Source organism: Strigops habroptila, chromosome 2 (assembly GCF_004027225.2).
Source record: "Strigops habroptila isolate Jane chromosome 2, bStrHab1.2.pri, whole genome shotgun sequence".
NCBI classification, from domain to species: Eukaryota; Metazoa; Chordata; class Aves; order Psittaciformes; family Psittacidae; genus Strigops; species Strigops habroptila.
The window spans coordinates 116,391,070-116,418,391 of NC_044278.2; the positions used below are offsets into that span (position 1 = coordinate 116,391,070).

Here is a 27,322-nt window from a genome sequence, read left to right on the forward strand (position 1 = left end):
ATCGGCTGTAAGCCCTTATTTATAGGCAACGTATCGCAATTTGCACTGAAATCTCTAGTCAGACATGAAATTAAATAGCACAGATATTCAAAGGAGTTACAGCATGCATTTAAATACATTAACCACATCCTACCTTGCATCCAAACATCAACGATAAAGTGTTGTTGGTGCATGCAACTTTGCAGTGGCAAATCATTGGTGTAAAGCAGTCAGGATTTCTAACAATAGGGCACATTCCTTTAGTGCTGCAGTAGTGGCAGCCTACTGAAGGCTAAAAACAAGTAGCTAATACAGCACATGGAGTGGCAACATATGCTGCTCAACAGCTAGCTTTTCTCTTGCTGGTCAGAAGCAGCCTGCTTGAATCTCTACCTGTGTCCCATTCAGCCATCCCCTTCTTTGTTGATGAATCAGCGATGCAGCATTGATCACGAATCTCAGGATTTCCCTTCCTCTGGGAAATTAGTTTTCACATCAGGGGGAAAAAAAAGGGGAAAAAAAAAAAAGAGAGAGAGAGAGAGGGAAATGAGGGGGACTAGCAGGTGTGGCAGTATTAGCATGTAAAAGGATGTAAACGCCTACTCATAACAATCACATAAGATTGTCATGCTAGCTGAAGTGGGCTGAAATTATTCCATCGGAAGAAAAATACTGCAGCTCCTGATTTGGTAAAAAGCCAGTGAGTTGCTGCAATACATAGTCATTGTGGGGAGAGAAGAGGGGAAAAAAAAAAAAAGAATTACTTATCTAAGAAGCCAGAATCCTCAGCCTTTATCAATATGCATTCCAGTAAGGATTCCCTTCCCAGCGCCTCCCCGAGAAAAAGAATCAAATCAGTCGCAACTCCGGAGAAGCGGTGACCTTTGCTTTCCCCAAAAAGATGAATCTCAGCATGAAAAAAACCTGTACTCAACGCTGAAAATCCCAGATGCTGGGAGTTTGCAATCAGAGAAATACAAGTAACATTTATCCAATCCTGGCTTGCCACATGGGAGCTTTCTCCAGGCACAAATTTACAAATAGACAGGTTGAAGGATTGCAGGAGACACTGAATAAAGATATAAAGTTACACGGAAAATGCACAGCTTGAAGCTTAAATCTCAACCCTCTTTAAACTCTGCTTTGGAACCAATGTATCTAATGACTCCAGCCAGTACTATAACCCTACAACCTGCAAACAGCTTGCTGTATTCCAGAAATGCAATAATTAAAGAAGTTTGGGAGCATAATGCTGGTTTGGATTCAGTTACAGCTGTCGCTGCTCCTTCAGTTAAAGCAACACCAGCTGAAAATGCATAATAAAGCATTTGGATGAGCAAACCGCTAGCTGTGCTTTTTAAGAGGATTATTTATATCAAAAGTTGGATGAATATATCCTCCAGTTTTAGGCTCGGTCATGGCAGGCACACAAATACAAAATGAAAAGGCTACGACATAGAAAGTGATGTCTTCAACACTTTCACAGCTGACAGCAAGGTAAACCCAGCAGTTGTTTCACAGTGACTTGACCCTGCTTTTTTGCAACTCACCAAGCTCTGCCTATCAAATTAGAAACTCTTTCTAAAGAAATGAGAGCAGCTTGTCTCCCTGGCAATCGTGAGTGAGTTCTTAAGGCACAACTGAAACAATTTTCTGTAATAAACCCGAACTAGGAATTTGTTACACAACAGAATGGAGAAAATGGCAAATGGAAGTCTCTGTATGCAGCCAGGTCAAGCAGCAAAAAGGGTGAATCATACAGATCCACCTGAGACTACAGACCCTAATGTAGGAAACCTCATCTATTTTATATTTATAATAATATTTATATAATATTTTATATCTATACAAATATTTATATGTGCATGTGCATTGCATATATGTATTTATCTAAATTTTAAGTAAAATTTCTTCAGTATAACTTACCCTCGCTTTGCAAAGTTCAAAACCATAAAAGAACCATTTCCTTAAACAGCTTTGATCCTACTCTTTCTTTTGCACCATGCCATAACTTCCTTTTTACCCATTATTTTGTTTGTAGCTAAATTCCAACTTGGTATAATATTTTCTGACTATTGTTTCTTACTCTGTATTTTTGAACTCACAAGAGTTTATTTTTGAGTTCACAAGAGCCCAAACTCAGTAGTTTCTAGATTGAAGTGACAGATAGAACTGCTCCACATTTAGAGTTGCAACCCAGTTTCATTTCTGAAGATTTATTTCTTGCAAATAACAGGCTTTTAGAACCCAGTGTCCTCAATTCACTCAGCTCATACTTCTTCTCCTAACAGGCTGGACATGCGCATTACATGTCATGGGAGTTCACTACACGATGCCATCAATAATCTAAGTTTGTCCAACCTGTTAGTCCAAAGTGACATGGCAGCAGCATTTGTTTCTGACTTGCTGTGATAGATATCATCTGAAACAGTGACTGAGCCTGTTTAGAAATGTACCATGGTGACAAACAGCAGCCATAACATTGCTGTATCTTTGATCTGTTTATTCCTAGCTTGCCTGTCTCATTATTAAGCTATATATTATCCAGATTTTCTTTCAAGTACTGTCTCTCGCATAACCAGCACTGGTGTAAATATAGAAAAGTGTAGTTTCCATGACAATACATTCCATAGTTACAGCCAGCAGCCACTATCATTAAAACATGAATCACAGTGCTACCTTAAGGTGTGAGCACACTACATCACTGGCCTTAGAAGTGTTAATTTGGGAGGGGGGTGGCATGACAATATTTTTAGAAGACACTACTACATAATGCCAGAATACTGTGCTACTTAACTGGTTTAGAAGTTCAAATATCCACCCATCTTAGACATCTAAGTGATCAGTAACACTCTCAATCTGTCCTAATAATTAGTATTTCCAATATAAGAATACATCACATATTCGCTTTCCAATGTTTTAAACCTGATGTCCTGATTTAAAACTGGTCTCAATCACACAAATGTTATTTCCAATTAATATTCACATGGCCTACTTAAAATAACCTGCCTTTAATTTCAAATTTAGATTTCAAAAAAGGGAAGGAATACTAGCCACTTAGCTTCTTGGATCTTTTGGATCTGACTGCATTCAGCTGGCTCGTGCTCTCAAAAGGGAGGACATATCTGTTCATTAACATTCCCATTTCTTTCCTGGTCTCTGACACTATTGCAGATTTTCAACCAGAATTTGGTTTCACTCATGATTTCATTTCAGTGTTAAGGTGCATCAAACACCAATCACTTGAGTATTGCACAAGGCACAAAATATATCCCTTCACACTAATTGTTGCTTTCAAGTGAAAAACAGTTACTTGACACACAGTCATTTGGGAAAAGATCAGAAAAGGAAGATTCATTCCAAGTACAGATTGGAATAACTCATATCACAATTGTCCAAGACATTTACTTCAATTAAGTGACAACCACATATAGAAAACTGCCATAAGAAAACATTTGCTCAGAGATCCTACTCTATCTTCATTTTTTTCCCAATAGCACTCATCACAGACACAGAAGTAGACTGCTAATTGCCAGGAAAGGCTCTTAAATCACAGCCATACTGTAGGAGCAAGGGTTCTTGGAAAATCTATGTCCATTTTTCGCTCTGTATGATGGCATACACAAAAGAACATATATTGTGGTGTTACAGTGCGAAAAACAGAGTCCACAGATCTGCTGAGTTTTGTAAGCCCTGCAATTTTCTTTGGACTTGAGTGCGCTGATCCAGACCACTGTGCTGCCACAATGAAGTGCACGTCTTCTGCTGTTAGCAAAAAGGGGCACTCCCAGCAAATTGCAGTGTACTTATTGTCAGAAATTTCGAGTAAAACAACCCCACCAGCAAATAAAAGTCACCTGCTACTGTCTGAGTTTGGTGTTTGTAAAAGTTACTCTCTCCTTCACCTGATGGATTTTGGAAGAACAGGAACCATTGCTCCGTTTGTCATTTCCATTTGGTCCGTTCAGCTGGTAAAATTCCTCCAGCTCTCTGGCAGTTGAGCTCTCTGGCAGTTGCCTTCACCTAGCATTGCAGGTTCTCTGCAATGTCTTTCACATTGCACCATAACATGGAAATAGATGAATCAACTTGGAACAACTATTTCTGAAAGTATTTTGGTCATGTTTACATAGAACTTCCTCACCTAATGTGTATACACCTCTTCCGGTATTGGAGCTAGTTCAAATAGCAATCCTTAGTGCTGCACCTGACATATCATGTGAGAATCAAGAAGACCAATATAGGTAAAAATAAAAGTAAAGACCTGGAGTGTCACAAAGAATTTTTAGATATTCACCCTTGACTATATTACAATATTTAATTAAAAATATCTTTTTGTAAAAAATTACAATATTTAATTGTTCCTTTTTTATTTTCCTTTTTTGTTTTAATTTCTTAGGTGCCATAGTATAGATTTGTGTGTTTCCCCTTCCCTATTTTCACTGCCCAATTTTCTGTTCCATTGCTATACCATTAAAAATTCTTCTAGCTCCTTACCACATCCATTAGATACCAGAAGATCAAGATGATCTATAGCCCCTTGGCCAAGCTATATGCATTGTTAACTTTCTTCTAATCTTTTGTTAGAGTTCAAAATTACTTTCTCTGTTTCTCTTCTCTGAATTCACTATACACTAATCAAGCCTCCTAAAAACCAAACCTGTCTCTGACAGTGATTAAAGAGAAGTTGTCTTCTCAAAGAATCAGATGAAAGAAAATGGGAAAAAGCTTGTTGCACCACAGGCAGCATGTACAAAAGGACCCAGAGAATATAAATATAAAACAAACTTGAAAGATCCCCATCAAAATAGAAATGACTGCACACAACTGTGTCACATGTTCCGTAAGAACAAAAGAGACTCAAACCTCTAGTCAAAACCAAAGTTTTCACAGCTGTCCTGTCATTTGGAGGGACTCTACTGAGGGCATTTCAAGGACCTCAGCTATGTCTACACTTTAGGTGAGCTGGTCATTTTGGGAATAGAATGGGAGGTGGCAAGCCTTTATTTTGCTGATATTGGTCTATGGGTAAGTATAAAAAGCCTGGGTTTAGTTTACATGAAAATCCACCTGCCTTTGGAACAGTTTAGAATCATATACTTCTGGTTGGAAGGGACCTTTAAAAGCCACCTAATGCAACCCCCATGAAATGAGCAGGGACACCTTCCACTACAGCAGGTTGCTCCAAGCCCCGTCCAACCTGGCCTTGAACACTACCAGAGATGGGGCAGCCACAGCTTCTCTGGGCACCCTGTGCCAGCACCTCACCACCGTCATCACAAAAAATGTCTTCCTAATATCTAATCTGAGTCTCCCCTCTTTTAGTTTACAGTCATTAGCCCTTGTGCTATTGCATCAGGCCCTGCTAAAAAGTTTGTCCCCATCTTTCTTACAAGCCCCCTTTAAGTACTGAAAGGCTGCAATGTCTTCTGAAGCCTTCTCTTCTCCAGGCTGAACAACCCCAAGTCTCTCAGCCTTTCCTCACAAAAGATGTGCTCCAGCCCTCTGGTCACTTTTGTGGCCCTCCTCTGGACTTGTTCCAACAGATCAATGTCTTTCCTGTGCTGAGGACTCCAGAGCTGGAGGCAGTACTCCAGGAGAGGTCTCACCAGAGCAGAGGAGGAGAATCCTCTCCCTCAACCTGCTGGTCATGCTTCTTTTTAGGCAGCCCAGGATGCAATTGGCCTTCTGGGCTGTGAGCACACATCATTGGAGGCCACCCAGGAAAGACCTTACATCACTGGATGTCATCTGTATCAATGAAGAAGCTACTGTTTTGTGATCTATCCATATCTCATACAAAGTTACGTTTGAACCTGCACTAAGGGGTAATATGAGATTGAATTTTCATCCCTGCTCTTTGAAATGGGGATAAGGTGACTTTTTTGTGTCCAAAGGTTCAAGGCCTAGACTATATCTGGGCCAGTCCTGCTATAGGAAGAAGTTGAATATGGCCACTGGGGTGGAGGTGGGACAGAGAGCCCCATGGACATCTGTGAGAGACAGGTTTGTTACTTCTGTGAGATACCATTGCGACTGCTGGGACCCACCTCTTCTACCGTCATGAGCAACAGCTGCTGCATCTCACACGGTGGCTTATGGCAGATGATTTGGCTTTCCCAGACCTCTGTATATAGACAAGGATGAGTTGTCAGTTGGCTCCTGCCAACAGCAGACCATGTTGGTGGAGAGGTGCTTTGCTTCACCTAGAGCTGACAAGGACATAGACAACTCATGGAGACAGAAAGTTCTCCTCGAGCACCTTTATATCAGGCATGGAAGCATATAGATAGGCAGAGGAGAGCTCGGATGCTGTGAAAAACTCCTGTGCATCAGGAATTCAGATGTGGTAAGCAGCTTGGAAAGCATTATATGACTCAATTTCTCCACCTGAAGATGGAGATAATGCCTTCTAATTAAATGCCCATATCTCTAAGTACACACTCATATAAACAGTGCTTTTTAAGTTAATAGGAATAGTCTAACAAAAAGTACTCACGTTCATCAGTGTTTACACATTTTAAAGTGCCACATTACCAGCATAGTTTTATATTTTTAACTAGTGGAAAACTGTCTGAATTATTTAAGAAAATAATTTTGCTCTGTTAAATTCATTTACAAAGCCACCAACTGCATATAATTCTTTACAGTAACTTCTTTAGCCAGGTATGAATTTAAAATAAAAGTGAGAGACGGGGGCAAAATTACTTGAATTGAATATCAGCTTGAAGGAAAAAAACCAAGCACAATATTGCCAGTCCTCAATACCTACAAAACAGCCATGCTTTTCTGAAGATTCCTATTTATATCTTGTGCTAGAACTTTTTTCTGTGACAAATTAAACAGAAATAAAGGCCTGGTCCTGCTGACACAGAGTGAAAACACGCACACAGCACATTCAGAATATATATGCCCTACTTTAATGTCATTATGTAGACCTACCAATTTGTGTAAGTGATCGTAGTGTAATACACCTGAACCTAAATGAGCTTGAAATGATCAGTTGAGCTACCACACATTAGAGCTCACCAAGGATTAAGACCTTCAGTATCTACCCAGACTGCTGGGGCAGAAGAGGAGTTAGCCTACACTGAATTTTGCGTTACTACATGCTTGCCAGCACTAAACTACCAAACTCAGTTATGTCCATATGCACTGAAGTTATTGCACCATACACGTATTTACCGTAAGCCTTAAATAGAGGCATAAGCCTGGCCACAGTCTTACACATGGTCACCAACTCTGCAGCATGTTCTTCCTGCTGTGTGCAAGTGGGACTTTCCCAGTAGGAAGCACAATAATTGGTAGTAATTTTCCAGCAATTTTCCAGTCTCCCCTTGAATCCATGTAAATTGCTACTTCCGTAACATCCTTTGTTGAGCAGTTACTCAGGCCTTGCAGACAGGCTGTGAGAGTTGGAGTTGTTCAGCCTGGGGAAGAGAAGGCTCCAGGGAGATCTTCGAGCAGCTTCCAGTGCCTATAGGGGCCAACAAGAAAGCTGGAGAGGGGCTTTTTACTAGGGTCTGTAGGGACAGGACAAGGGGGAATGGCTATTAGTTGAAAGAGTGGAGATTTCAATTAGATTTTAGGAAGAAATTCTTTACTATGAGGGTGGCGAGACCCTGGCACAGGTTGCCTGCAGAAATAGTGACTGCCTCATCCCTGGAAGTGTTCAAGGCCAGGTTGGACAGGGCTTGTAGGCTTGGAGCAACCTGGTCTAGTGGAAGATGCCCCTCCCCATGGCAAGGCATTGGAACTAGATAAGCTTTAAGGTCCCTTCTGACCCAAAACATTCTATGATTCTATGAATCTCTCTTCTATTTATTTTGAATCTTGCTCCTTGTATCTTTATCAGCTGTTTCAAAATGCTGCAATGGAAGAAATAAGGAACAGTCAACTCCTATTCATCCTCTCCATGACACTTACGGTTTTACAAACTGATGCTGTATCCTCTCCAGCTGGTATCTTTTCCATAATGAAAAATTGTAGCCTAATCGATCTCAGTCGTTGCTATAACCACAGCTTTTATATATTTGAAGACAGTCATTGTTTATCTCAACTTGTTCTACTTAATTCTTTCAAACTTCGCTATAGCTTATACAATATAAAATCCTAAATGTCTTTGGTCTTTTCCTCTGAAATCTCTACATTTCTCTCAAAGTGTGCATCCAAATTGTGACTTTACCCAGCAGAATAATTCCTTCCATCTCTTGCTTACGGTAATTCTCTAAATATAGCCCAAGCTTTTTTACATTAGCTTTGCAATAGGCTTGCATTTTCCACTGAGACTCACTCTGGGATTCATTTCTGCTCAACCCCATCCTTCTCTGTTGCCTGCCTAATCAATACACATTTGGTATTACAATTGGTGTAATTGGATATCCCTTCCTACATGCAACAGTTCACATTTATATCTCATGCTCTTGCTTTCAGGCCATTTATTTAGGTTGAACTTTACAAGTGCCATTCCTCCAAGAAACTCCAGGGTATGGACTTCAATAAAAAGTACTTGGAAGCAATTCTTTTCGGCTAGTTGGAGCACACAGTTACCCCCAAAAGAGTTTCAAAGGGGAAGTCTGCTTTCAAGAAATGTGTATCTGGTTACTAAGATACATGCAGTGCTTAGACCTCATTGTCTTTGGATCATATGGAATTCAAATTTTGGTGATCACTAATGGCCTATATAGGTGGGAAGTCAATAGGGACTATACCTGGTTGAAGGAAAATAAGGACTCTTTTAAGAGTCCTGTAATGCTGTAATGATCTAAGTAAAAGTTAAGAGAAAGAAGAAATCACATAATTAAAATCAAATAAAAAATCAAGTAAAAAAACCCCAATCATCATTATTATTATTGTTGTTGTTATTACTATTATTATTACCATCTTGACTATTTCCTGAAAGTGTGTCATAAAGGCCTGACATTAATTTGCTTTTATTGCAAAGCCAGTGCCTATAGAATCATCTCTAGTACTCAGAAGTTAAGACTGCTGCTGGCAGCTCCAGAGAGGAAACACTGAAAACCAGCCTTCACTTCTTGTGTCATATGGTACTACTATTTAGAGTGGAATTATAGGTCTAAAGGAAAAGTACTTGATGACAGCAGAAGTAAAAATAAAACTGATGATGCATCACAACTCACGAGAAGGTTGGGCTTTCTGGCATTTTGGAGAGACAAATTTTTCACAACATTACTAGCTTTTTGCAAGAAAGTCTGATATCTTGATTGCAAAAAGTCATTAAACAAAGCTATCATTACAGGCATACAAAAATAAATAAATAAATAGATGGACCGAGCCTAAAACAAAATACTATTTTGCAAAGTCTTACATTACTTGCTCCATATTATTATGCTTAAGATTTACTATGGCTAAGGGTATAGGCACCCTGGCTAGGTGCTAATCAGACACACATTTCGTGTCAGAGGTGAACGCAGGCTGTTGCCATGTGTGCTAGAAGCTAAAGAACACCTTTGGTTTCCTCTGTATGGATTTTCTTTCACTCAGAAATGTTCCCTTATATATGGAGAAGTAAGGCCTGATTAACTTGATGTTTGATTTTTTTTTTCCTAATTTCTCTCTATATAGATGTATCCATTTTCCCAAGTTCCCAATAAAATGAGTATTTTCCAGCAGCTCTCAGCAGTTAGGAAGATTGTCACTGATTTTCCTCAGATTTTTTTAACAGGAAACTCTGTGTTCGTATCTGGCAAATGCCACTATTCTCACAGCTTTTAGCATTTAACGGCATTACAGCTACGAAATTCTCAATCCATAAAAAAAGCAAACCAAACAAAAAACCCCAAACAACCAAAACCCCAAGGAAAACCCAAACCCTAAACTTCATTCCTTCATTCACTCCAATATTAGCAGAAAGCAGATGCAACTGTGGCCACAGCTAAATCCTACAGCAAATTTTCCAACAAACCTATAGCAGAAACATCTGTATTACAACATCTGCTTCGGCTCTGTTTGCTGGCTTTTCTAACCACAGAATACCCAGGAGAGGTCCTGGACATTGGCCCTCCACACAGTAGGCACACAGGATCCCCTTACGTGAACTTGACAGTGTAATTTGGGGAACAGAGACTGCAGATCCCTTGGTTAAATGCATCCATCCCACATCTGGGAAACAGCCATTTTCAACAAGGGAAAACCATCAATGCTTATCTTTTTCTTTTAGGAGAGGGGACTGTCCTCGACTGCAAACCGCACAGAGATGTCACCAACTGAGCTGCTAATAATGGTAAGGGGCCACTGGAGAAAAATGGCTCTGGCTTTTTCTCCTCTCCTCTCAACTATTCCTGCGTGTCTTGCTTTGTAGCCTGATCAGTTTTTCACAGTGGGAAAATAAAAGGTTATCCAGTGAAAGATGGGAGGGTGTTGCTTTTGTGTTTTTAATATTGCGGCACAGACAACAGCTTGTCTCTGCCTCCACAGGCTGATGCCCATCATCGCAGCTTTAAAAGAGAGACTGAAAAGTCTGCAGGTCACAAAAAAGAGATGGAGATTTTACTCCTGGGTTTCCTAGTAATCCTATCAATCCTCTCATTTATGGGAGCTTCTGGAGTAGGCGCTCTCATGGCATAAACATTCCCTCAATGCTTGCGGTCCTCGCTCAACCCTCCACTGCAATGTGTTCACCACAGGGCTGATGACAATGGTCCAGTCCTGCTCCTTTCCCATGAGTACTGACCACTGGCTCTTTACAGCACTTCTTCTCTTTCTAAGAGAAAAAATAGCTTTAAAGGTCGGGACAGGAATTTTCCAGCCTGCTGTGACTGCACAAGCGCTCTCTGTCCCCAGGGCTGTGGAAGTACTAGCAGGGTCTGTTACTGTTGGCCGAGGTGAAACAGACCTGTAAATTGAGGTCATTAAGGAAAAGCACCTTCCAGCTCTGTGTGGATCAAGAACATCTCCTGCCTCCAATGCTACCTCCAATGCTCCACCACCCGAGGGGGAAGGAAAGACCTTCGTAAAAGGAACATTATACAGAGCGAATGTCTTCTCCAAAGTGTCCATGGGAATAATAAGATGAAATCAAGCTAAACTTTGAAGAGTGATTGGAGTGTGCAGCTTGCAGCCCTCTAAAGATGACATTTTTAATGCCACAAAAAATAGGAGCTTAGTGGAAAATCTATGCATTTCTGAGCAAAAGGAGCCAATACAGCTTAAACTGCTCCCAGTGGCTGCAGGCCTAAGAAAGTCTGCAGAACCCTTCTGAGCTAATCTCCTGGCTCTCTCTGGTGACTGAAGACCACCTCCACACCATAGGGTGGAAAGCCTCCTCCTGGGCCCCATCACAGCCTCAGGACCGTTGTACCGCAAGCAGCTCCCATGTTGTTCAGGAGGTGATGCTAATGCAAAGTAATGTGCACGAGATCAGTTTGGGTTGTGGGAACAGGCGTCTCCCTGTTCGCCTGTTATTATGTCCTCCTAAATTAGCACCGGTCAGCCAGGAAAGAAGTATAAGAGAACAAAGGCTGAGGGCTGTTTGACTCTTGCCTGGCTGAGAGCTGTTGTGAGTCAGCTGGAGAGACGGCTGGAGAGGACCATAATTCATCAGCATCCTTGGTGCTGCCCCGTCCAGGTGTGCGGATGAGCACCTTGGTGGTGGTGGTTAGCTTACCTGGGGAGAGCTGCCCTCCTGCTTCTGCTCAGTCTGCTGTGCAGCTGACTTGTCTGGAGCAGGCTTCCAGGGAAAACAAAAAAAGCAGGCTAGGCAAAGTCTGCTTACAGGCTGTGCTGCAGCAGGAGCATCCATCTTAGATCCAGTGGAGGAGGAGAGCTTGGACAAGCTCCCTTTTAAAGCAACAGTGCTCCTACTGAGCATGGTGAGGAAAGGTAGTGCTATGCCACGACAGCGGTTGTGCCGGATATGTGCAGAGCACTTTATAGGCATTAGCTAATTGATCTCTGCAAAGCCCCTTTGAGCTAGGCAGTTAAACATCATCCCTCCAGTTTTACAGGTGCAGAAACTGAGCCAGGTTAACATAACCTTGTGAAGAAGTAGCCCATGATTTTAGGGTGCCTGAGCCAAAAGGCTTTTGGTCTGATTTTGTAGGTGCAGAACATCTGTAAGTCTGACTGACTTTGCAACCGCAGAGCATCTGTAACTCTGCTTGTAACTACGAGTGCATGGCTGGTTTTGAAAGCCAACCCTAGGGATACTTCAAGCTGGAAATCCTGAAAAGAAGGCACCCCAAATCACTAAGCCTTTAGGATAATGCTGGCTTTTGTGTCTCAAGATATATAAGGAGAAGAGTCTAGAGTCAGGTTTAATTAGGTTTTGCCTCTCTGCTTCCTCTTTTATGCATCTAGACAGTCCTCTTCCCTGTGGCCTCCTCATGTATTCCTGTGGATCTGTTGACCTGTTGGCAGAGAGTTGGGGTTTGAGAAAGAAAATAAAACTTTTCCTGTACACAGACCACTTAGTCTGCATAAACTGAAGGACTACAGGATGGGTCACCCTGGCTGGATCCACCACCACACTACAAAAACTGCCACTGGGGAAATAGGACAGTTGTTCTGAGAGTGGCATTTATCCTTTCATGGCCACTGGCCATAAAGAGTTAGGCCTTTCATGGCCTAACTCTGCGTTGGCCTCACAAAGTGGAGCAAATAGGCAACACAAGTAGGAAACAGGGACATGGGCCACATGGGACATGCTGCATGGCTGGGAGCTGATGTTAGCAGAGTGGTATGTGAGGTTTGTTTGGTTTACTCTTTATTACCCTCAGGGCATATTCTTGTTACACAGCAGAGCCTTAATAAACATAACACCTTTACCTCTAAGTGTGCTTAACCAAACAGCTATAAAAGAGACCTCAGAGGCTGCCTCTCTCCTGACTTGCTAATGCTGTAGCAGTAGTCTACCAAGGCCCATATTTTTAAAGTCAGAGAGATGCAGTCTGGTACCTCGTGGGATTTTCACTTGTAGGCTGAACAAGTTTGAAAATAAAACTAAAAAACAGGGCAAGTGTGAACACCCACTAGTGACTACTTGTGATTGTAGGTACATAAATAGCTCTAAAAATTTCAGGTTTATCTCACGTAGGGCTCCAAACTGGAGAATTCACTTTCCTTACAGCTATAAGACAACAACTGAAGCTCCTGTTGTCCTTCAGCTGTGCTTCAAGGTACACCCACGTATTCATGCAGCCTTTTTCTCCTCCAAATTTTACAGATGCATGAGAGCTACAAGCTGAGTATTCTCCAAAGGGACAGGCCTGAAGTAATCCAAAGTCCTTTGTTAGGCACTCTGTCAATGCTGTAAACATCGCTATTTAATTGATGTACTGTTTTTATTATATGTGCCCTAAGGGAGTATGCTGACCAGAGCCTCTTGTAAATTGAATAAATAAAGAAATAAATAAGCAAGCATCCATTGCCTTGACCAGCTCACCGTGTGACAGAAAAGCCCATGTGGTTTAATGTGATTTCTACACAACAATCTTGTTGGGTGGAATGACTTGTTTGATCTTCATTAACCCTGGCAGGCTCTCCCAGCTTCTTCCTCCACCTCAGCAAAGACAGAGAATGCGACTCTTCCTTTCTGGATTTCTAAGGTCACTTTGTTTATTAAATATGTCATTTTAAAAGCTTCCTATAAAGGGCAAACTGTCAATTTCTTCCCTTCATCCGGAAAATGAGTGAAGAATTTTGTCATTTTCTGTTAAAAGGGATAAAGTTGTAATGGTCTTCTTCTCCCATTCTTTTCCTTTCCTTTCTTGTCCATCTACCCCACCTCCCAGCTCTGCAAAGCCATGATTTGCTTCTTACTTGCACATTATCTGGACCAAAATACTTCCCTAATGTGTCTTTTAACAAAACCTTGGAAAATACAGTTGTACCAGTCAGTTAGGAGTGCAGTGCAAACAAAACTGTGCCAAATGGAGACATAAGCTAGCTAAGCCAAGTACTGAAAGCAACATAGACATGAGATCCATCACTCGGTGAGGGCTGGCCACTCAAACTCTTGCATTGCTGCTTGAGTGATTTTTATGGCCTATGCTTACGCTAATGCTCAGCAAAAGCACTGTCAGTGCCTTGGCTGGCTGGCTTGTACACGTCTACAAGACCTGCAGCCACATACTGGCTGCAGTCAGACCTTCATGCTCATGAATGTTATGCATGTGAGCAATTTTACAGCTGTGAGTCACCATTTTGCTACATTCATATGTTCTTTTCCAGTCTGGAAACACTTTCATTCACGAGAAGAAAAAATGGGTTTCAAGCAGTATCATGACACAATCGCACCCTTTTACAGTTTCAGATCATTGTTGTGAAATCTGATTCCTCTGAGGCATGACTATAGCTTAGAGTGTGGAAAAGCGAGTTAAGGTGGAAAACAGGTTGTGCCAGCTATGCCTTCATGAATGCCCAAATCATTCCACCTAACTGTAGACTTTACCCGCAGAGCTGCTTAAAATTTGCAGGACAGTTACCTCAGATTGTCTTGAGTGCAATAGGTAAGTATCGTCAGATGATCTTTAGTATTGAGTTTAAGAAGACTGAAGAAATTAAGATGGACTGAACAAGAGACTGAACAGAGTCTGCTTATGTGCCCATCTGTCCCGGAGCACCATACCTTTTCTCCCTTAACCATATTGCAATAGTTTTGCAGCAGTGAAGGTGCCATCGCCAGGCTTTTCTGTGAGTAAAACATAAAGAAAACAATGTACCCTACTTCTCCCAAATACATGTCGCCTCTGTTGCCCTTGGGATTGGTATTGGCCAAACCAAATTGAGATAAACTCAAAATCAGGAAGTGTCAGAGAAGGGCTGTTTCTCAGAGACATTTGCAGAATCCTTGAATCTGGACATACTCCTAAAATTGTTTCACAATAGGAAAATCAGACAAGATGTCTACTTCTCTCCCGTGAGAAACTGGTAATGTTTGACCTTAAGATATGATTAGCTGTTAAATGACTTTCAAGGAGACTTTGACTTTCCTAGGATAATCTAGTTAGCCTTTAGCACCCATTTATCACTTCATGGTGGAGATTAGGGTCGATTCTAAAGAACAACATTACTTAAAGTCTCCACTGTATTTTTTTTTTCAGTTAAGAAAATTATTCCTTTATGGGAACACTGAGAAAATTTTATGCCCTTTTTTCTTCTTTTCATAGCATAGTATTGCTATGGAATAAGTGATTAAGAATGTAATTTAATGAATGATTGTACTCTGCAATTCAGAAATGATTCACCAAAAGAACTGATGGATTTGTGATCACCCAGAAGGTTCTTAAAATATGTGTGAATTGTAGGCATGATGGTTGCCACATTGCTGCTACCAGGTATTGACCTAGACACTGGTTATAGGAAGAAATTAAATAATCCAGATTAAATTTGAAATAATTAAATCAAGGTGAGACTTGGTGCCTGAACAATGGAAAAAGATTTTGGTGAAGTTTATGATTCCTAGACATACTCTAGACAATTCCAAAAAATTATCTGTCCAACTGCATCCATCTAAGGCTAAGACAGCATATCTCACACTGAGACTGTTCAGGGATCTTCCCCTACAATTCAGACAGGCCACATCCACACAACACAGCATTTGATCTTGGTTTTTTCATGATACTAGAGATCTGTGTTGCATTCCTATGACATCTGCATCCAAGGATAGGAAACGTTCTGGGATCGTGCTGGAGAACTGTGTAGTTTCCAGACCATGCATTTCTCTAGCACTTCTAGGATGGTGTCCCATCAGGGACCTGATCTAGCGTGAACCCAACCCAACATGGTTGGGTTCAAAAGTCAGTCAACAAGTGAATTAACATTTAAGCAATGTGTACAGCCAGAGGTCCAGGACCCTGAAATAGGCTGGGAAGCTAAAGATGTGCATGGTGAGACTAACAGTGGATTTTTATCAAAACGAGTTCTCATACTAAGCTGGAATCATATTCAGGTCCCAGGGAAGCAGCAAAGAGGTGGCACCCTGGATCTCCAGATTTGCGGAACAGTGCTTCTCCCTAATCCTTTGCTCAGAAAGACATGGCTCTAGTCTTCCTCTGGGACATTAGAACATCAAACACCATCTTCTGCACCATTGCTGACCACTTGCCAACAGTTTACCAAAGAGTACTCATGACTGCTTTAACATTTTAAGTTTGCAAACACCCAATGGCCAGATCGATTGCCAAACTACTGTACTTTAACAATTGATTTTGCCTCAAATGAATTGTGGTAACAGTCCATATGTTTGCTTTTAATCTATGGAAAACTCCTCTTTTACTGGAAATGAAGTTTAATTGCATTATCTCATATTTACTGCAGGAAATGAGCAGAGGAACAGTCAATCACCTGCTCAATAGATGTGGCATCACATTAACCTGTGGTAACTTGATCATGAGTTCAAATCCTCATATATATGTGGATGAATGTGTAGGACTGTGCTCTTTAGTTTGTTATTATTACCTCTGGTTCTGTTTCAACATTAGTGTTTTAAAGATCTTTGTCTTCTGATAAATACCTCTTTCAGGTTATTTTTGCCATTCCTTAGCATGAATTTTTCTACATTTCTCAAAGGTGAACGTAAGTGTACATCCAGCCTACAATTCTACTCTCAATCACATTTCTGTCTTTTAGTGGTTCTTACAAGTGTGTTTTGTACTATACGGTATAAGATGACAATACCCCTCCAAAGGCTTCCTGAAAGAGTTGAAAAAAATCTATATCTATATATAAATATATAACTTTAAATAATTCATATGCAGGTATTATTGAAAATTACAGTGTTTAAAGAAAGAGATTAATTCAGTTGAGAATATATATACCAGCTTGTTTTACTCTGGATGGTTAACAGAAATAGAGAAATACTGGAATTTTGTTCTTTAATATGAAATCACTTTACTGAATAAGATAAACTGCCAGCCACAACCCATAATTAAGCCTTTTTTACCAAGTATATGTAACGTGGTGTCTGGTTTAGGCTATTGCATTTTCAGCCATAGGAAGGAGCTAAAGTTACATAAATATCCCGGAGGAGTACTTAGACAGCTGTTTACCTGGAATTATGCTTGTTTCTGGTGTCATGCAAGTTATTTTATAGTTGTGGCTGAGAATTAATAAAGAAATCATTGAACTATTAGTACACAATTTCTATGTTTGTATGCATATGTACCTAAGAAGAAGATGCTTTTACATTCTTTGAAGAATATTGCTAGTGATAAAACCAATACATAGCTTCAGTTTTGCTGCATCTTACACGTAACAACAGATTTAAACAATTCAGCATATAAGAATAAATGTCAATAAAAAGCATGTATGAATCCCCTCAGAGTTTAAGGATGCTTACATGGTCAAATCCTCTATCAATGTACCAGGGACAAACATATGTGCTCTTGGCTTTAAGGGGGATTACTTGTGTTTAATATTCCACGTATCAGTGCCAGACTGAAATTAAGTACTGTCTAGCTTTAAAGGGTGCTATTTTGAAAACTGCAGCAGTCAGGCTGAGCCAGGCACATGCTGGAAAGCAGGCAAGAGGCAGACAGTGGGAAACTGCCTTACAACCAAGGGCAGAATCGCAAAGTCATAGCTAAGCCTCCCCCTAACATTCACACAAGATTTCTGGCTGCTGGTAAAAATGACTTTTGTAGGATGCACTAGGAAAGTGCATCCTAGGAAATGATTCCCTTGACTCCCCATCACTTCATGTCCCATATCTGGGAGGTCTTTACGCCTGTAAACCTGAGCTGCTTTAAATGAAGAGAACTATTTGCAGGTCGTCTTTAGCTGCAGGTGACGTTACAGCCACGTGAATGTAGGTTGGCATCCTGAGGCTCTGTCAACTGTTCTCTCCTACCACCTGTACCCTTCCTTCCATGTCCCAGGCAGTCTGCTCTTCCCTCCCTGCTGGCACATCACATCTCTGCCAGAATATCATGAAGCTTGTATCACATCTTGGCACCAAAACATAAAGAAGAGAAGCTGAACAGGATTCGGTATCTGTGGGAGAATTCTATCTACTACTGTGGCTGCTGATCCATTATGAATATCACAGCCAGAGAATGCCCATCTGGAGTCTCCTACCAGCTGCTCTTGGGCAGACTTTGATGCAAAGACATCAACCAGTTGAAACTTGATTCTACAGAGGAGTTTAAGCAGAAGTGGAAACTCTACCCATAATCTGTGCCTCTTATTTCAGAGACCAGGGTGCAAGTGGGTCATAAAGTATTCCTCTGCAATTATGTGGGTTGGAAACATACAACCAAAGGAGGGTTAATTTTAACTTCCACTGCTCTGTTCTAAAGAAAGATAAGTTGAAAAATATCTCAAGACAAAAAACCATAGTTCTTATGGACTGACCATTCCTGATACTAGATGTTTCTGTAGAGGTTTCTTGCACAATGGAATGTAGTGCCATTTTTCAGTGCAGACACATTTCTCATATCATGAGAAAATCTGACAGTTCTAAAAATGTTTCTTTTTTTTACAGGAAGGAAGACAGAAGATCAGGGTGTTTTTACTAGGAGCAAGAAATGTTCTATGCTATGCATTATTTAATGTGAAGAAATCTAGATCATAATATAATTCATGTTGGAAGTGATCTTAGGCAGTCTCTGGTCCAAACCCCCACTCAAAGCAGGATCAACTATGAAGTCAGACAAGGTTACTCAGGGGTTTATCCAGGTAAGTCCTGAAAAATTCCAAGGATAAAGACAGCACAGCCTCTCTGGGAAACTGGGCCCACTGCTTGGCTGTTCCAGTGGTGAAAGTTTCTCCTTATATCCACTCTGAACCTCTCTCATTTCAATATAGCCAATTACCTCTCGTCCTTCCAACATGTGCCACTGTGAAAAACCTGGCTCTTTCTCCTTGCGTACCAACTCTTAATCATTTAGGTCTGTGATCAGGTCCCCCTTGAAGCCAGGCCTTCAAAGGATGAACAAGCCTGGGTCTTTCAGTCTCTCCTCAAAGAGAAAGTGCTCCAGCTCTCACCATCTTGGTGGACATTTGCTAAACTTGTTTGAATTTATCAACATCTTCCTTGTGCTGGAATGTGCATGGGGTCTAACAAGCTTTGAGAAGAGAGGGATAATTACTTCCCTGGATAGCCTGGCTCTACTCTTGTTCATATGTGCTGAATTTCGTGAGATTTCTGTTGGCCTCATCCTCTATACTGTCTAGGTCCCTGTGGATGGCAGCCCTGCCCTTGAGCATGTCAGCTTCTGCCCTGACTGTGGTGTCTGCTGACTTGACAAGCATGTGCTTCTGATCTCCAGGTCATTGATAAAGATCAAGTGATAAAGACGACAGGCCTCAGTACAGACTCCTGTGGTACTCCACTTGTCACTAGTTTCACTAACCTCTACCCTCTAAGTCTGATCATTCAACCAGTTTGTCACTCATCTAGCTGTCCAGCCATCCAAACAATAACATCCCAACCTGGATACAAGAGGACGCATGTTGAAAGTCTTGCTAGAACTGAAGCAAATGATGTCCATGTGCACCCCTCACTTGCACATCTATTCGTTTTATCATAGATTTATGGTAATCATGGCCAAGTCTGATGTAATAAAAACAATTCTATGGAGACCACTATATTTTAACAATAGTTTTGATGACCTAGAAAAGTCTGGATTAAGAGAATGGAATCCAGCATGAATTTGTGGAGACCAGAAAGATCATAGAAAGTGGCCATGGTCATGTGCTCTGCTTAAACAAATGCTCCTACGGTTAATGCACCATAAAGCTCTCCCAGGGAGAGAAAGGATGAAAGAAGAAAAGGAAAATGAGAAAAACAACTGATTGGGACATGGTGAAGTCACAAATAAGAAAAGAAAAATGATACAAGTGCCACAGAATCAAAAAGATGTTGGTAGGCAGCCACAGTCGCAACCTAAGCAGACCACCTGCAACAGCACTCTTCTCCCTGGAAGCTCCCAAATGAGCCAGTGGACATCACTCCCTGGTGCTCTGCCCACAGGTGAGAGGATGAGGGAATAGGGCTTATCCTCCTTAAAATTTCCACCATCAAGTTCCCTTTTCCAGCCAATGTGTTTGCCCAAGGCTGGGGGAAGCCGGTGAGGATGTCCAGTGTGTGCTTGGGGCTCTGATGAGGAGAAACTTTACATCCTGAGACAAGATATGCGGCAAAGGAGGTATTGGTCCATAATAGCCCAGTGCTCAGTAGGGCTGTTAAACTTTTTAAAACTATGAAACTAAAACTTACAACTTTTAAAAATCAGATTTGCTAAAATTTTAACCGGAATATATTTTTCTTTTTAAAAATAAAAGTATTAAAATTCAGACTCATGACAACTTGTGCTAAGCCCAGGCTTACTAAAAGGACTACAACCAAGTAAGTAAGTAAAAAAAGTGTATTGCACCAGTGATTCATCTCCGGACTTTAAGGAGTTACGGAGTGATACCTTTTTCTGTAATGACATAGCTTAAACTGAGAAATTGTTGTTTTTTATGACAGCTCAAACTTGATAAATATGCTGCATTACCCTGTATCGTAGTTTTTACAAAAGACTGAACGCAAATATTTATATGTTTTCCAAAGGCCAGTACTTTCTGCTTTTGTTGTGTAAATAAGCATTTGCTTTCATTTCTTTTAGTTTCTATTTATTATCAGATGAAGTGGGCATATTCTCCTCCTGTGAATTAATCCATTGAAATCTGAGAAAATGATTCAGAAATGAATTAGCAGACATGCTGTTCTCTTTTTGCAATTTATAAATAAAAGCCAGATAGGAGAATATGAGATATACAATAACTGAAAATGTAGAGAACACATGGCCAGTTTTTTAAAGTAGCTAAAAAATGTGAGACTTTGAAAAGTATCTACCAAGACTAGGCTACTAATTCTGATTTAGTTCAGACACATTTATATTATTGAGAATGAAGTGCCTGGATGCTTATTGGTTTCGAAAATCACTATGATTACCTATTTGTTGTTAGACACCAACACATCAGATTTTCAATCCACCATCTCTCTAATTAACTTAACAACCAGTTAAATTCAAATGCAATTGAAAAATTAAGACAGAGAAAATATCTTATAAATTATACCATTTATTCAATGAATGTGTAGGTATCACACACCCTTCTCATTACATTCTTCTCACTAGGAAATAAGGAGAATGAAGTTTAGTGTAAAACCCACGCCTGCACATCACCACATTTAAGTCATTGCAGAAGATTCTTCAGGACATAAAATGCAAAAAAATAAATAAAAAATAAATCACAGTTTAACTGAAGATTTCCTGCTTCTGATTTAATTCATTACTACATCACATAACCAGTGATTTAATTCATTTTGTTTTAAATCAATCTATATTGCCTCGAGTTTCCTATTTATCTATTTCACATTTATAAAATGGGTAATATTAGGATGAGCTGCTTCTTTCAGCCAGTGTGCCTCATTAGGAAGAGTGATGCCTCTTACAGCTCAAGTGGATTTTGCACTTCTCCACGGTCCTTTCGTCTCTTGCTAATTCTTCTTGCAAGAGGAAGCCAGAAACACAAGGGTTTTTTGTGATGTGGACATTTGTCCACTAGATGCTGCACTAAGCCCACCTACTTATTTCATACTAACACTCTGTCTTCGACAGAGAACTGTACTTTTCTGAGGAGGTCCTTCAGGTATCCAAGCCACCTTGGGAAGACGGGGGGTTCATGAGCCTATGGAGACAAGGTGCTTCTATTCAATATCTCAGCTTGGTCTAATCTTTGGTCTTGGACCAGGTGACAGTGAAAAACCTTTGCTGTGACTTGCCAAAGTAATACACAGGTTAGTGATTATGAGTTAAATTCCCATATATACCTCAGAAATATTCACTTTTTCATACTGAATGAGGCTTAATGTCCCTTTCTCCATTTTTTTTCCCATTTGACTGAGGGAATGCACATCACCTGCCTTCCAGAGCATGCTCTAGTAACATAGATGTGAAATAAAGAGGAGTTGCAGACTTTGTTGTCTGCTCCTGGGGTTCAGGACTGCTGGAGTGAAGCCCAGATCTGCCAGAGGAGCTGATGCTGTGGCTCACTTGCAGAGGGGAGAGCATATGCTCTGCAGGAATGTGAAACTTTAGATGTCTTTCTCTCCTCAGAATCTTCTATTGCCCAGCTCAAACAACAAAAGAAAGCCTGTTCTGACTTCCTACCATCTAATTCTTCCCGCTCAAAAAAGCAGCCAACCCAAACATCTATTCCAGGAGGGAAAATGACACTGGGGTGGAAGAGATGGCAAAGCAACACCCAGGTCCTGTCATCAAAGCCACCCATGTTATGGACAAAACCAGGGGCTCTGCAACTTTTCAGTGTGTCCAGGGCATGGAGGTGGTTTTGACAATTCAGTTTTACATTCACTTCCTTGACACCTACTGTGGGTTTAATCTTGCCCAAATGTCTTTTAAGACATTTCCTCAGGAGGTGATTTATTAATTCAAACAAGTATTTCCAACATGACATAGAATAAATAGTTCTTTCCCCAAACTTTTACTCTGTATAACTTTTTTCTTTATACTACTGTCATAGGAGCCCATGACATCTTGTACCTTGCATATTGCTTTCCAAATCCCTTGAAGAAAACATAAGTTCCCTCCTCAGCTACATTTCAGCCAATGTGTCCTTATTGGGACACATCAAGCTAGATGTTTAAGCTAGAAATTTAAGCTAGAACTAAGAAATTTAAATTTCATTAACTTTCACTATACCTTTTGAATATCTCTTACATTTGTGCTATGGTGATCAAACTTAAAATCCTGGTAATACTAAAACAATGAATCTTGTTCTCTTTTAGTTTAAATGATGTCTGTCAAGAACAAATACCGTGATTTCTATTTATATTACAATTGAGCTGTACAACTTTCTTCAGTCAATCCTGAAATGGAACTGGTTTGGCTAAAAGTTATGCAAATTTTCCTAAAAGTTATGCAAATTTTCTAACAAAACAATACACTGATGCTTGAACTCCAGCCTTTCTTTTCCAAAACACATTATCCTTTACTTTGGAGCAAGTTATTTCATGCAAGTTCACATCCAAGCGATGAATATAGAATGGGCTAACCTCCCAAACTGCACTGGTCTTCTTGATGGAGAATGGGAGCAAAAGTGGGTGAAGGAGTTTGACTGTAGTCCACTGTGACACAGAATCAAGACAATATTTACAAACTGTTAGCTGGCCACTGCTCTTTCTGAGGACCAAGAACTCCTGCTCACCACCAAGTTTCTCATATGACATTTAGCTTCTGATCTGGGAAAGAAAAATAAAAGCCACATGACCTGAGAAACCTCTGAATGTGACTCCTTCCCCAGCTACTTGTCCCTTGCATCTGAGTGGGGATGCTGGCTGCTTCTCTGCTATCGAAAAGCTTTATTCCTTTGCTCATTTGCTGCTCCCAGACAATGATTTTATAAGGTTCTAAATACGCTCTTACACAGCATTTTCTGGGAAAAAAAAAAAAATTCAATTTGTTCTCCTTGAGCAGAAATTTGAGTTCTAGCTGCAGATAGCTTAGACCAGGTCTCCACCATTATGCCAGCAGGATGTCCTCAACCTCATCCCATATGCTGGAATGCACCACACACAGAGACTCAGCTCTCTGCTGAAGTATCAGACTGTTGGACTGCACCGTTGCATGCTCTGGTATTTTATAATATACACATATATATATGGTATTTTATAAAAAGCTATAAAAAAAGGTATAGTTATTTTAGTTCCACAGGGAAGATACAACAGGTCCAGAAGATATACAGCTGTGCAGTGTAGGTATGACATGCCTGCTCTTGAGGAGCCAGGCACTATGTGTCACCAAGCCTGGGAACCAAGGAACCCCTCTGGCAAGGTTTTTCTTTGTTGGGTAGGCATAGACAGCATGGTTAATATCATGTTATCCAAGGACTTTCCCACCAAAACTATTATAACTATGTACTGTCATCGCAGAGAAAGGCAGCAATGAAAAAACTTACCCTGTTTCCACTATATGCAGTGGTCAAATTGGCACTAACTGTACCAGGAGTAGACAGCTACTTCTCCTTCAATCATTCTTAGCAGGGCTGGCCCCAAATTATCCCTACAAGGAACTCCAAATTCTAACTACAGTGTCGTTATTATTGTATAATATATTCTGAATTTAAGGCCTCGAGTACATTTAACTACGTAGAAAATTTGAAAGAAAAATATACACAAACCATTAGATAAAATTTCTGATTTCAAACTGACTTAGTCACACAATAGACACTGATTTCAAAGTTTGCAGGAAATCTCCCCACCACCTTTCTGAAATTCCTTCTAATTCTGACTTCTGAGGCCAAATTAATTGCCAAGATAAAGTTTTATGTTTAATACCAGAAGGAATGATTAGACAACTCAGACTGAGCTCTTTAATACAAGACATTCATTTTCTTCCACTTACCTTGTACTGAGCCCAGTAATTTGAGCTAAGATAGATAATTTGGGCCCACGAAAAACTAAATTATTAAGAAGTGCCATAAGCAGAGATTAGAAAAGAACAAGGTGTTACCTTGGGCTTCAACAATAACAGGGAATTGATTAGGTGAGAAATGATCCATGCTCCAAGCTATAACAAAAACTGAAAAAATCCCAAGGTTCCTTCTAATCTGACTTGTGGAAAATTCATCCCTGTCCCCAATTCTCATGATAAATTTAATTCTCACCAGCTCTCTAAACCAGCTCTCTAAGATGTACCAGCCAAGCATTTAAAGCAGAGGATTCTCAATACCCCTCAGTCTGGCATGTCTTCTCCAGTTGCATCCAATGCTGATGTTTTAAGAAAAGGGAAAAAAATACTAATTTGGATCATGGGAGAAAAACAATCCTTCCTTGTGATAAACTGGATATTCTTAAAATGTGAGGCTTAAGGACCAAACAGTACTGCCCTCATCACAGACCCACCTAATCTACTCTTCTGGTTCTGACAATAGCTATTCATGAACATTTTGCTAAATATAAATACATGATCTTTCTTTTTCAAAAACTGTCCCAGTTCTCAACAATTAATATTTTCATGAATTAGATACAGTATTCACACTATTGTGTTTAACATCCATTGATATAGTTATCCTCCATAAATGTATAATATTTATAATTATACATTTATGCAGTGTAATTATGCACTCTGTCAAAAAACACAGATTCTTAGTTTTAAATCTGGTATTTAATGTTCTTAATAGGTACACACTTAATTTTGTAATGTGAAAAATCAAAGACCTGATGTTTTTCCATCTTTTATAGAGATTCAGTATTATATACATCCATATATATTTTACAGATATGCATGTATATATATACACACATATATATGAAGATTTAATTATAGCTACTGACTACAAGTCATTAAGGCAACGATGAGAAGCATTACTTTCATATTGACCAGGAAGCATTAGGAGTGTGTTGAAAGCAATGCTATGTTCTGATTACAACCTGTAAAATGAGTAACTGGGACATGTATTTTCATTGAAAGCAAAGTCAGAATGAACCAAGCAGCCAGACCCAGGCAAGAACAGGGCTCAGAATGTGTTCCAGATGCCATATTTAAGGAAGATTTTCAAAGAAGGTTATAAAATCTCATTTTAAGAACTGGCAAGGTGTTCTAATGTTTATCGTCACAGCTAAGTGGTGCTGTCTTATCTAATTTCTGCTATCAAATGAGCTGGAAAACCCTTTCGTATTTTCTCTTGATGCAGGAACCCAAGCCCAGTAACCAAATCACCTTCACCCTTTCAGCAAATGGAGCAGACTGAGGTCCTTTAGCCTGTTTTGGGAAGGATTATTTTTTCATTTTCTTTTTCATGATCTCCAGTGCTTTCACATTGGCCTTAAAATAGCAGCTTAGACAAAAGTCTAGCAAGTACCTTATTAGCACTACATAAAATGTTAGACCACATTCTTATTTCTTGGTGATTATTTTATTCCCCCAAGGATCACACCACAGTTGCTAGTGACTGAACAGCATTCTGGAAAAATGGCTTGCAGCAATTGCTTACAGCCGTATTTCAGTCCTTCTCTGAGACTCATATCCATATATCCGAACTAGGACTTCTCCTTGTTGTTGCAGTTCCCAGCATGTTAAAGCCACATCCATCTATTCACATTTTGCCTCTTATTGCTCCCATTTTCAGCAGTAATAGATATTGTGTTGCTGCTTCCTTTAGCAATAGTTTTGAATCTTACGCACATTTCTTGGGTTTTATTCCTTCTGTATCACTTCTGTTTTATTGCTGCTTTGCATCCCCTTCAGTATATTTTGGCTGGTTGGTTGGTTTGAAATTTTTTCATCAAGGAAACCTTTTCCATCATATTATCTGAGACATGACTTTGACACTCAGCACTTCCAAGTTATGCTAAAACTTCCCATTTCAAGGATATTACCTCTTCACAGACATGCCAGGAGTTATTTTAATCTTTGAAAAATAATGCATTAAAAATAATTATTGGTTGATGTTACATTCTGTTTGTATAAATATAGATAGACCATGATTATTGCTACCAAGGCAACTACTAATTTTTGGTTCAGCAATAAACCATTTGTGTGTCACAAAACCCAGGAAGTTAACTAAACATATTTGGAAGCCATTGAGGCCATTACTTTCTGCAATATAGCCAGAAATGGTGCGGCCACAATTTACACAGAGGCATACCCAGGCATTGTGCTGGACTAAAATGCCATGTAACAATGCTTCCTAATTTCCACAAAACACTAATGCCAAATTCTGCAGTTTATTTTAATTTCTGGGGAAGTAGTGGCTGATTGCAATGTTGTTCCAAAACACAGGAAAATCAAGAAGGGGAAAAAAAATACAGATCTAAAAATGCTAGCCATGGTAGAGAATCCATTATATTTACCAACACAATATTTGTGATTGTGCAAAAGGAATCATGTCTATTCTGTGAGTGGTTGTGGACTTGCTATGCTGGAGCCATAGTGAAGCAGTGCCCAACCTGCAGTGCTGGCAGAGAGCTGCCATTGTCCCTGCATAATCAAGGTGTTGGAAGCACAGAAGGCCCCTTTGTCTGCTCAGTTCTGCAGGAGGGGATGTCACTGACACCATTTTTACAGCCTATTCATTGGTTTAAGGACAGGCAATAGATAATGGGAAAAGCCAGAGTACCACAAGAAAAAAAATACGAAAGAGAAAAGAAACAGATTGCTACCAGGAAACTAAAGATATTTAAGAATCAGAAAGGTTAACATTTCAATGAAAACAGGGAAATGGAACAAAAGAAGTTACAAAAGCTGTCTTGCAGGCAGAATATACTAGAAACCCCTCAATAAAGAAAATCTAAACAAGCAAAAGGAGGCAAGGACAGCTTTGAAAGTCAGAAAGGTGGATGTTTGTGCCTTGGAAGTGGATGTTTGTTCTGTTT

At 40.1% G+C, this 27,322-nt stretch overlaps 1 protein-coding gene across 27 annotated transcripts in view; it reads right to left on the minus strand.

Annotated features, from left to right (window-relative positions):
* Positions 1-27,322, minus strand: part of DLG2 (discs large MAGUK scaffold protein 2) — a 997,741-nt gene that overhangs the window by 630,165 nt on the left and 340,254 nt on the right. Inside the window, exons 1-2 of one of the 27 annotated variants that reach the window (XM_030474448.1) lie at positions 744-940; positions 134-454 (exon numbers count right to left, since the gene is read on the minus strand). The exons of 21 other annotated variants lie outside the window; for them this stretch is intronic. In XM_030474448.1, the coding sequence (XP_030330308.1) occupies positions 134-235 (102 nt within the window). In that variant the 5' untranslated portion in view covers positions 236-454; positions 744-940. Of the gene's footprint in view, positions 1-133; positions 941-27,322 lie in introns of those variants that run through there. 5 more of the 27 variants (XM_030474442.2, XM_030474502.2, XM_030474525.2 and 2 more) reach the window with 5 other exon arrangements.